This window comes from Indicator indicator, chromosome 7 (genome assembly GCF_027791375.1).
Source record: "Indicator indicator isolate 239-I01 chromosome 7, UM_Iind_1.1, whole genome shotgun sequence".
Classification (NCBI taxonomy): Eukaryota; Metazoa; Chordata; class Aves; order Piciformes; family Indicatoridae; genus Indicator; species Indicator indicator.
In genome coordinates, this window is record NC_072016.1 from 25,514,466 (window position 1) to 25,526,240 (window position 11,775).

The window sequence follows — 11,775 nt, forward strand, 5'->3', positions numbered from 1 at the left end:
AAGGGTTGTAGTACATCTGCATTTAGTGATCTACTAAGTATCAAGCTGCGTGTTTCATGTAAACATGGGAGATGTAAAAGGTGAGACTCAATCATTACCTTCAAAGATATTTATAATACAATTACTAAACACTCCTCTATTTGTCAACCAAAAGAACATCAGAAGAGCTGAAAATAAAATACTTAGCAAAGCACTCAGAAATGTTGCTTAATGTCCTCACACTCAGTGTGCATGCTTCATTTTATGAAAATTTAAGTGGTCCAGGAGAATGAGGCCATGATCACAGAAGCTTTTGACTGAGTGACAGGAATGGCCTTCAGTGCTGGAGCAGAGACTTGTGTATACATCCATGTGTTTTCCACCTAGCAAGCCAACAATGAGCCTAGTTACCATCAGCAAAAGTATTCATTTGGTTGCCCCTCTGCCTTTGGTATTGCTTCTGAGTCCACACTGGATCTGGCAGACAGTAGCCTGTTTGATTCATCAGGGGTATGTCTAGTCAAATATTCTCCTTCCACACCTTTTGCCTTGGCTGCAGGAGACAGGCTTTCAAAAGTGACATAGGACTCCTGAATTTCCTTGGGTTTCCTCACAAAGCATTTTTTGCAACGCCTCTTCAGTGCTCCACAGCAGACCACCAGTGTCAGAGGAACAGCAATGACACACGCCACACTGATGACCACCACATTGATCAGCTTCTGGGTCCCTCCTGCACTGGCAACTTCATCTGTGGAAAATATGATGCACTGCTCCTTCCTGGGGATCAACCCTTTCACACAGACACATGCAATATATTTAGTCTTTGGTAGCAGCCCATAAATGGTGAGCTTTGTCTTCCCTGGCTCCACATTGATCCTCCGCATGTCTCTTTCTCCAAAGATGGCATAAAGGACACTGAACACTGTAGTGTTCTTTGCCAGAGGGGCCTTCCAGGCCAGGGTGATACTCTGATCAGTGTCTCCTATCACCCTGACAGACCTCACCATTCTCTCTGGCTCCTGCTGACCAGTAGGTGGGCTCACCAGCAGGTTTCTGGGGTTGGTATCTTGTGCCACATCTGGGAGGAGGGGGCCTTCTCCAGCACCCACTCCACTCTCCAGGGTAGGCACAGTGGAGGTGGTGATAACATACCTTGCCACTAGTTTGTCATTGTAAGCAGCTGCTTCCATCCCAGTTGCCTTCCCATTCCATGCACTTTTAGCATTAGAGTTGGGGTCGTCTGTGCTTTCTGAATCTGTGATGATGAGCGATATGAATGCCTCTGTTGCCCCTAGAAAGTTCTTAGCTTTACAGATATACTCTCCAGAGTCAAGATAAGAAACTACAGGCAGGCCCAGAATAGACCAGCTCATGCCATCACTAGAAATCTCTTGGTGAACTGCAAGGAAGGAAAAACGTAAAATAAATAGGCAATAATCCATAGAATTAATAACATGCTTTGTGAAATATTAAGAGTCAATCAGCTAAATGCCTGCTTAATCATAATTTCTTTTGCCACCAAGAGTATTTCAAAACCAAAGTAAATCCAAGCAAAAAGATGAAAACACTGCTTCAGATCTAATACATTTAATGTATTTAATGCTATTTCCTCTAAACTGATGTACAGTTTGCAAAGAAACCAGGAAAGGGTCTTCTATTAAAAAAAAAAAAAGCCTACATGCTTAAAAGCATTTATGTAGGTAGAATACTTAAAAGACTGGAAGAGTAGGGGGTAACATGATCTATTTGAGCATTAAATGCAGTTCTCTGAGTCACAGAAAATACCACAAATAGAGATTTTTCTTTTAGAAACCATATATGACATAGTCTAAAGTATATGGCTAAAACCAGCTTTTACTGCTAAATTATTGCACATTTTTATATTGATCCAATCCAAGGAAGTTTGGTCGTATGTCTCTGAACAATATGTATGCAGCCAAGTGTTGATATCTCACTTGGTTTACCAAAAGGCTAAAATTAGGGGGGTTGTCTTTTTCTATTTATGCAAGGAAAAAAAATTTTAAAAAATAATCTGGAATCATCATCAGAAGGGTAAAATACCTTCTTCATTATTTAACTAGTCTCCTTAGGATGAGCACATCGTATCTCTGCTTTTTCCCATTGAAAATTAAACCAGGGAGATGGTTGAAAAGCAAAGGTAAGATGAAATGAAAATTTATCCCAAGCCCTCATGGGATCAGGATCCAGTCTTGGCAATCAGGGCACAAACCAATGTCAGTGAAATACAATGGTATTGGAAGTTGCATTTTCAATTTAATTGTTTACTGAATGAGTATATTAAAAACATGCAGCTACTGGTCTTCCTTCAGCTCTTCCCAGCACATACAGATTGTGAGCTCTTTCTCACTCCTTTCTATTCAGGATACCAACATCTCAAACAGTCACGTTATAGCATTGGCACAGAAAATGCCATTTTTGAGAAATAATGTATACTTTCAGCCAACTTTTTATTGAAAGGTGATAAAGTCTGATTTAATGGGGCACAAAATACATCATTCTCAGTTGTAGCCTAAAGTAAATTCAACATACACTTTCAGAAATGCATTCTCTGTTTTGTTTTTCATTGTGGCTCTTTTCAAGTGTAGGAAGGATGTTCACAGCATGATGGGTAGACATTATCATTATGAAGAGCAGCTCTGCTACATCCTGCACATCATGCACAACAGACTTTGGTCTTTGTAACAAAAGATATTTTTTACAAGTGGTTCTACTGCTATGAAAGAAAAATGCTTTTTCCCCTGCTTCTGTGCACTGAGGAGCTCTGTAATCCTTTGAAGATCAGATCCCATATTTAGCAATTTAGCTGCCAGGTTTAGACTAGCTATGAAAGTCAGAGCCAGGCCTGGGATGCAGTAGCATTCAGGGGACATTGGAGGGATAAAGGTTCAGGACCTAAAACTTCTAGGGCAAAAAGCTTAGGAAGATTGTCTTGAGTGCAGCAGTTTTCTTGCCTGAATTTCACACATTATTAAAGGACCAATATTGCAACTTAGGTTCAACCATTCTTGTAACAGGAAAGGAAAACAAGACTGGTCACAAAAGCAGTGCCTGTTTGAAGTCTTCCCCCAAAGAGTGAGCACAGAAGAGGAACCTGGTCACTGTTCCTCTCACAGAGCATTTTCACAAGAGAACTTGTCATTCCATCAGAAAAGAACCACTGTATTGTATTGTAACACATGTATCCTTCAGCAGTTTAGTGGTTTGGTTCTCTTAATATACCAGTAATGTTGCATGTTTACAACCTTTTCTTTCTTTGAGTCTCAGCTGAATTCACATCAGGCATCTCTTTGCCAGAGATGTTTACTCACTGATTAACAGTAGATCACCATTAGTCTCAAAGACCCATAAAATCATTTAGTGGGAATTATTATTTCAATGACAGAATACCTAACTAGCAAAACCTCTGTAGTGTCTTGCTACATCTGGACATGTTTTAGTTCTTTAGTTCTTTAGTTCCCATAGATTTGCGGAAAATCCTTTGACTTGTCTTACCAACACAACTGTTATGAAACAAAGCACAGGATAGTATAAAATTTTCTTATGATAAAATTACTTTCATGTTATATTATAGTCTCTCGGAAATGGCAATGAAATAGTGAACTACGTATGATACTATTGTGAATTATAGTGAATCTTAATTTTTTGAGTCTTTTCAGTAGGAAGGATCTATCATCACAAAAGATTTTATTTGCTGCATAGTTTGTAGAAAATAAAGGTGCATGTCTCCCTCACTCATTCCATGTATACAAGAAAAGGTCAAACCAAACCCACCTGTGCCATTTAGCTGAGCACCATCAGCTCTTCTCCAGCTGAGCTCAGGGATGGGTACCCCTGTTGTTCCACATCTCAGTAGCACAGTGCTGCCCAGGATGGTCTTTACTTTGGCTACAGATGTATGTACAACAGGGCTTTGACACTTCCGCAGCTCCACTTGGCTGAAGAAGACTCCTGCAAGGCTCCGGGGGGTGAAGCACTTCAGCCTGGGCTCAATGAATGCTATGTTAGGAGACTGGAAATTTAGGAAATGGACCATTTCATACAGGCTGCAGTCACACACCCAAGGATTGTCTTGCAAGCCTGTGAAAATAAATCAGAGCACTAAGTCACTTCAAAGGCAGCTTTCGTTTCTGCTACTTTTTCTTTTCCCCCAATTTCTCAGTAGGACAAACTGTAACAGGCTCCTAATCTGCCCAGCAAGAACTGCCTGTGCATATGCAGGGGTATGTGAAGGGTGGGGAGTGGGGGATCCTGACAGTCCCCTACCACTGTTGGCTGAGCTTGATGTATCTCATAGTTGCCAGTTAATAGAAGGGAATAAATATGGTTTGCTAAAGTATCTCAAGATTTGGAGCTGAAATCTTTTATAAGTTCAAAGCAGGATTATTCATACCATTAAAACATCACTATTTATGCACATGAAGAAGCAAAACCAAAAGTTATTATAAATGCATTTGATAGATGGAAAAACCAAGTGGACATGGGGGATGGTTGGTTTGTTTTGAGGAATGGATTTTTTTCAGTATGAAGAGACTATAGATTCTCTTCCTTAGGCCAGGAAATTCTTCACACTGGTGTTTATTAAAATATTAGCAGATTGTCATGCCAATTGTCAGGCATAACAGGTAAGAGGTGTAGGTAATCCTGTTAGAGTTCTCTTCCAGCTCTGTTCTTCTAAGTTATTTTCATTATTTTAGTAATCTTTTCTTTTCATGAAGTGCTAATTTACACTGGATAAGATTAAAGAACTCTTTTAAGGGTTAAATTGAAGGATATACATGTTATGGTATATAAAAGAGCATTAATAGGCAATGACCGTGTTAAGAACATACACTTATGAAGAGTATATTGAAGAATACACTCCTGATTCGCAGTCCCAGAATGTTTCTCTTGTGCTTTTTTTTTTTTTTTGTGCTATCCCAGTGTGTGCTCAATGAACTCAAATTCTGAAAGAATGAGATATTACTCTATTGAAAAGAGACCTGTGAGGATGATACTGAAAAAAACAAATTTGGAACTAGTTCTGCATATCCATGAACAGAAGCTCCTGTATTCTGATGAAATCTGTGTCATCCTACTTACACATTCACGTTTACTTGTCCTACAGACATTTATATTCCTTAATGGCTTTAGCTAGAAGAACTGGCACATATTTGAAGCCTAATCTAGGAGCACAGTGTTCCAGTTCTCCTGCCTACCACTGGAGAGAGCTTTACACCGCTCCAAGGGTGCTTCACATCTTCTTTTTCCACAGGCAGCCCAAGAACATGTCCTGGGGCAGGCAACTGCCAGAAAGTAAAAAGTACTAAACCTCCCTCAATTCCTGACAGGAGGAAACAACAGCTCCCCACCCCACAGTGCCAACTCTAGCTGGCCCCTGGTGTGCTGCAGCAGTAGTCATGTAATCAGAAGATTTCTAGCAAGAACGCAAACCCTGCAAACACCACAAAGCTCCATGAGCATCAAGGGGCTCCTTAGATTTGCTAGAATCAACAGAAACACAGGGGCGATCGAAAACAGTATGATCTAGACAGTGTCTTGTTGCAAATGAATGCTGCAAATGAAACAGACAACCTCAAAACATCAGCTTTGGCTTAAAGAACCTGATACTGCATCTGGCAAAAGGAGATGACAAAACACCTGCTCCTCTCCCAGTGCTATTGAAACTTTAAACAATATCTGCTAAGGACAGGTGGTATGGTGGCAGCTTGAATCTAAAGTCTTGTGTTTCTTTCTACTGTAACCTATTTTTTTTAAACTTTACTCTCCCACATTTGTCCAAAGGACAATGAGCAGCAGGTACCTCCCAGGGTGAGAAAAAACTTGCTATGTCTCTGAAGAGATTATTAGCAAGTGCCTGAACTGACATCCACATCTGTAGAGGCAGTAGATGGAGATACACAAACCCAGAGCTGTCAGTGGAGCCGGGTCAGCTCTTAGCAAGTGAAGACAGCAGAGGGCAACAGCTCTAAACCACTGTCCACCTGCTGTGGGTTTGAACCAGTGCACAACAGCTAAAAGGCTGAGTCGTAATACCCTGGCTAGTAAAACACACTTGAAACCTCATCTGGGGATACTGCATCTGAGAGGACTCAACCATCTGTAGCATGCCTTCTGACACAAAAATGCTGCTTAAAATGGATCAATTCCATTGTAACTTTTATTAGAAAAGAGTGCATGAATGACAGGGAACTCTAAGCATATTTGTATTTGTATTCAAATAATAGCAGTGTCAACAAATGAAAAGGGCAAGAGTTGCCAGTTTTGGGTTACAAAGATTCAAGCTAGTGATGAAGTTTATGGTGTAATAAGCCAGAAGTGGGGAGCCTGAGGTGAGTTTGTTAATATGCACATGAATTTGCATATTTTGTACAGGGTGTTGCATCGTACACAGTGTACTTGTGGTGGCAAACACAGTGGCTCAAAATGCTGTCATAAGAAGTGGAACTTTTGGTTTATGTATCCCCTGCAAAATGACAGACATTTTTCTTACCTAGGATGATCTTGGAGTTATCATTGGGGAAGTAAGGAACAGCCTGAAGGTTGGCCCAGGTGGCAATAAGAGCCTGAGGAAGAGTCATCAGCTTATTGCTAGACAGGTCCAGGTATGTGATATTCTTGACATAACGAGCAGCATCTGGAGGGACTGAGGTAAGTTCATTGTTGTGTAAATCCAGAAGCCTTAGCTGTGGCATATCAGCCAGGGTTTCCCAGGGGAACGATATTAAGTCATTCCCATCGAGCCTCAGCTCCTGCAAGCGACGAAGGCCCTTGAAGGTGATCCCACTGAGGCTGGCAAGGGAGTTATAGGGCATCCAGAGGTACTCCAGGTTGTGGAGCACATGGAAAGCCTCTCCTGGCACCCTGCGGATGGCTGTCTTTTCTATCCGAAGCTTAGTAGTATCTACAGGGATGTTTACAGGAGTGAGGGTCATCTCTGGGTCATTACACAGCACTGTCCTGGTGGAGAAACACAAAAAGAGGTGTGAATTTCTTGTATTTTGAAAAGATTTTGGAACTGATTTAATGCAAGATTTTGATCTGCCTTTTTCCCCACAAGATTTCTTCACATCAGTTCTTACTTGGTGCTGATCTCTGTATCATCACCATAAGCATGTCAGCTTGCAGCAATACACCTTTAGACTTCAGAGATTGCACTGTTTTGCCTGGAGCAGCATGAGTCTGAGTCCAGTCCATATAGTGTTCCTGAGTTTTCTTTTTTATTATTTTAATGGTTTTCTTAGAGTACTTATGATAGACAAGAGTGACAACATTTGTGTACAGCAGAGGATTCTAGTGCATGTTAAAACAAAAGGATCCACGAACTGATGACTAAAGAAGCCTTACTGACACGCAGAATGGCAGGAATATAGATTAAATGTGGCACAGGATCTTTGGTGTGTGAGGCAAGGATAAGAAAGTCGGGTAACAACTCACTGGAAATATAGCAAGCTTTGCTTTACTATGAAATAGTCTGAAAGGGGTGTACAGATGGTAGCAATCACAAATGTACAAGCTTGCAGTGCTGTGAGAGTTAAAGTGCAGAAATTAATTCTTTGAATAATACTACACTACAATCAAGGCAGATTTATGTGTCTTAATTATTCCTTCCCATTTCTAATCTCTATAGGTCAAATCATGAAAACCCTATGTTGCATTTTCACAGCCTTCATATAAAAAATGGTGACTGGCTTTGTCAAGCTGTAGGAATGTAGATAACCGTGAGGAATGAAGCGACAAAACAGGTCTCTCAGACTGCACTTTGATTTGCGTATCAGTAAGTAGAGAAAGGCAAGTTCTCCACAAAATACAAAGTGACATTGCAAAACATAACAGGTTGGACAGCTGTGTCCCACTCCACATGCTAAACAAGATACCAGAAAAAATGTAATGTGATCAGTCAAGTAACATTTTCTTATCACATTCCCTGGCTGATAAACAAAATATTACAAAGCTTCCAAACCCAAATTGGTTTTGGTGGAAAGCAATTACACCTCTACTATCAACAAAAATAAATAACATCGCTGAACTGCTCCTGCAAGTTTCACAGAGTTAAATGTTATTTGAGCCTACAGTTAAATTGTTAATTTACAATCAAATCATAGCACACTACTTTCATCCTGCAGTTTTATTGTGGCATTAAATCCCGCCCACTTTCAGCTAAAAGTTGAGATTTTAAGAAACAGGAAGATCTATCAAATAAGAAAAATCCAGAAATCCTCTTCCAATAATTGTTGTGGTTTTGTTGTTGTTGGATTTTTTCATGTAGGCATGACAGAAAAATGTTTGATAACAGACACTATGGCAGTCAAACAGTGTGCTTCTCATCGTGTTCCTAAACTAAACATTTCATCTGTGGGATAATCTCCTACTAGTGAGAAATACAGATCATTATGCAGGAAAAAAAAAATGATATTATGCTCCTTGTGGGACTAATGGATGTTTGCTTTATTATTTATCTTACCAAAACACTACAGCTTTTTCCAGTCACTCAAAGGAAATTCCCCTCAGAACTGTGACATTTGTGGAGCAATAACTGGCTCTCACGCTATTGCACTCCATTTTAACAACTGCAAACTACTTGCATCTCTACTACACTTCTTACTGGGAAAGTTTCTGGAATAAGAAATTAGATCTGTTTCATGGGGATCCAAAATATAGGGAACAGCCTTTTATTCCAGTACTGTAGTCTTGTCTAGAAAAAAATTCTTCCAAAGGATTTTGCAAATACTGTGTCCCTGTCATAAAACCCCTCTGATGTTAACCACACTTTATAAAACTTTAGCCTGTATTTCATTAAGTCAGACCATTACTTTGTGATCACCCTTCAGAAAGACTTTTTATTACAGTCCTGCAGAGAAATGTCAGTACAAAGGTGTTGCATTCCAAAATGGATGTCCTTCTCTTCTTGTCACCATTTTAACTAAAAGTTTCCAGTCTGAGAATTATCTTATTTTTAAAATAATAATAATAACAATAATATGCTTTGTTGGTTCAGTCTCATCTAGAAACCTATTGCTTTCCTAAAATCTCCAACTGAAGGACATTTTAAGTAAATGGAATTGCAGCTTTTGGTACCACAACATAAACCAAATCTAGTTACACTTTAGAAACAAACCAGCAGAGCAGAATAAAGCCTTTTAAACCTAGCATTTTCAGCATAAAAGGTAAAAAAGGGAAATGTTGTTTAAATTTTATTCCCTCTTTGCCAATGCGCCAGTGGTAATTATGTCACTTCTGTTCTCACAGAGATGCCCAAACGCTTCCTCTGAAAGCTGCTTACTGAGTTTTCAGAAGCTAATCCTCTGCAAATAAAGCTAGAGCGCAAAGCAACTGGAAAAATAATGGACACCAAGTCTGGACACAGTATTTTCTACTCTGAGCATCCTTACAGATGATAAGAAATAAAATCCCCAAAACCCAGAGACAGAGCAGCAAACCCCCCAGGGAGGTATCAGCATACCTGGCTTTCGTCCCTTCGCTGAGGCTGTGGAAGACGCAGCTGCACTGTGATGGGCACGAGCCACCCGCCTGTGGCAGCCCTCCGAGCGCTAAGCAGCAGAACAAACTCACCACGATCCACATGGCTACCTGTGCATGGGAAGGACACCTGGGCACTAGACAATGAGGAGGGTTTCACCTATTGTTTTATCCATTGACTGGTCACATCTTGTTAACTCCCTTTTGTTTTCAGCCACACTGTGATCTCCCGGCCCTCGCTGAGTCCATCAGATAAAAAAGGATAGGCAGGGATTAAGGATGGGGACTTGAGTTATTTTCATGAAGGTGCTTATTGCTTCCTGAAACCGTACTGACAGCATTTCTTCCCTCCAGGGAGCTCCATCAAAACACCTTCCTCAGGCTTTCTGAGGCTGTTGCACAAAGAAAAACAGAGATACTTTGGGTGATCTGAATCATAGGCAAGGTAAATTTTATGTGACCGGGACTAATTTACTTCCTTACAGGGAATTGCAAATAGTTTATAACAGTTTCTTCTGCTAATGGAACCCAAGACTCCTATATAAGAATATTAAAAATATGTAGTGACATTTAAAAAACTCCTAGTTTGATCAAGTAATTGTTCAAATATTGGCAATATGCCTATTATTAATAAGCAATTAATAATTTAGTAAATATGCACATATTTCAGTTTATAGCAGGACTAGGACACACTTGCAGGGCTGAGCACTTGCTCTGACTTGCTGTAACAACAAAGCCCAGATGAGGGACCTTTTTGGGGGCAGCTTCAAGAATGCCAAATTATTTTTTCCACTCCCCTTAAGACAGTTGTTTCCCATCTATTACCAAAGGAGGCCATAACTGCAAAGTTGACAGAGTCCACCCATGTTTTCAGCAGTCTACATCTGACTCCAAAGAACACAATCAGGAAATTAGAGTCCAAATATGCACAAATATAATGCTTAAGAAGTTGCTTGTTGACACAGGAGCAGAATTATTTTCATTCTACTAAAGACGCCTCACGTTTATCAAAACTATTTTTTTTCTGTTGAGTGTGAAGTGTAGGACTCTCTCAGACTTTAATATGCAACACTCTCGTAGAAGTAAAAAGCTTTGGAGAAACAAATAGATTATTACTTTCAACATGATCAAACTGCTACTCCTCTAGTTCCCAGCCATATTGCATTACAGCTTTGGCAGAAAAATTGACCTCTGTGTCAGACACAAAACAGAAAGCACAAGTTAAAAGTTAACAGAAGTGAGAATGATGCTGAACTAATGCTACTCCAGAGACGTTTCAGGAAAATATTTATTTTCCATTTCTGGAGCTCAGGAAAGCCTCAGTACCCAGCAGTGTTACAGGGGAGAGTCCCAGATGCCTCACTCCAACACAAAACATAAGCAATAATACTAAAATCCTGGATTGCGTTAGATCAATAGAAACTCCGCCATCTGCTTCACCCAAAGACATGGGAGTGTGACTGATAGATGCAGAAACCACCCAGCATTCTGTTTGCCTTTCAGCACTGGTCACTTCCCTTTACCTAAGGTCATAAAGAGTTCTCCAAGATTATGTTTTCTTGGATGTTAATTATAGTCATATTAATCAGAAAAAAGTGCCTACCATAGACATTTCTGTCACTGTTTGAAGATACCATGGCTCTTCTGCCTGCCTCCTGTAGATTATCTAAATTCAGATTTCCCTAGGAGAAAACTAGAGCTCCATACCTTTTTAAAAGCCTGGTTGGATCTACAGCTGTCCTTCCACAGAGATGCACAGAAGAAACAAATCTATGAACTGCATAAAGCCAAGCAGAAAATATGAACAATCTAGACCAAAAGATAGTTTGGAGGTTAGAAGAAAATATTTTCAAAAACAAACCACCATAGGCCATTCAACATGCAAAGCTTTCACCTGAGAGTGCTAAGAGACAAATATGTTTTGAAAAGCTGCTGCGGATGCTACTCCTCAAAACTCAAGTCTCTTCCATGCTTGTATCCCCAACTCAGATCCTAAACAAAAGACTAGTCCAGAGTAGCTGTCAAGAAGGACGGATTGTTGCAAAATAAGCCTATCATGGGCAACTTGAATTATCTGTTGCTGAAGCTGGTCTCTTCTTGTTGGCAGCAGAGGCATTTAAAGAAGCCCAGATCCCTAGCTAACCTGGATGCAGAAGGCTACATGGTGTAACTACCCTCATATCTCCACTGCTTCCCCACTACGTCTTGCTTTCCTGACTAGGCTGAGGATTTGCCTATGTGAGGAGAATCCCTGTGGAATAAAACTGTCTGAAGTAGCTCCAGCTTCTGATTTCACTT

The 11,775-nt window shown here is 40.2% G+C and overlaps 1 protein-coding gene across 1 annotated transcript; it reads right to left on the reverse strand.

The window, feature by feature from the left end:
* Nucleotides 1-392: 392 nt before the first annotated feature.
* LRIT1 (leucine rich repeat, Ig-like and transmembrane domains 1) lies at nucleotides 393-9,582 on the reverse strand. Its single transcript, XM_054382565.1, has 4 exons — nucleotides 9,461-9,582; nucleotides 6,491-6,957; nucleotides 3,772-4,077; nucleotides 393-1,378 (listed from the first exon to the last, which is right to left on the reverse strand). Exons 1-4 carry the CDS (start codon nucleotides 9,580-9,582, stop codon nucleotides 393-395), a joined length of 1,881 nt encoding a protein of 626 aa, XP_054238540.1.
* Nucleotides 9,583-11,775: the final 2,193 nt, after the last annotated feature.

Excerpts from the sequence above, each read along its gene's own strand:
- LRIT1 (XM_054382565.1), bottom strand. The coding sequence starts at position 9,582 with ATGTGGATCGTGGTGAGTTTGTTCTGCTGCTTAGCGCTCGGAGGGCTG. Across the intron at positions 6,958-9,460 it reads AGCGAAGGGACGAAAGCCAG|GACAGTGCTGTGTAATGACC; the intron begins GTATGCTGATAC and ends TTTCTCCACCAG. Across the intron at positions 4,078-6,490 it reads TAACTCCAAGATCATCCTAG|GCTTGCAAGACAATCCTTGG; the intron begins GTAAGAAAAATG and ends TTATTTTCACAG.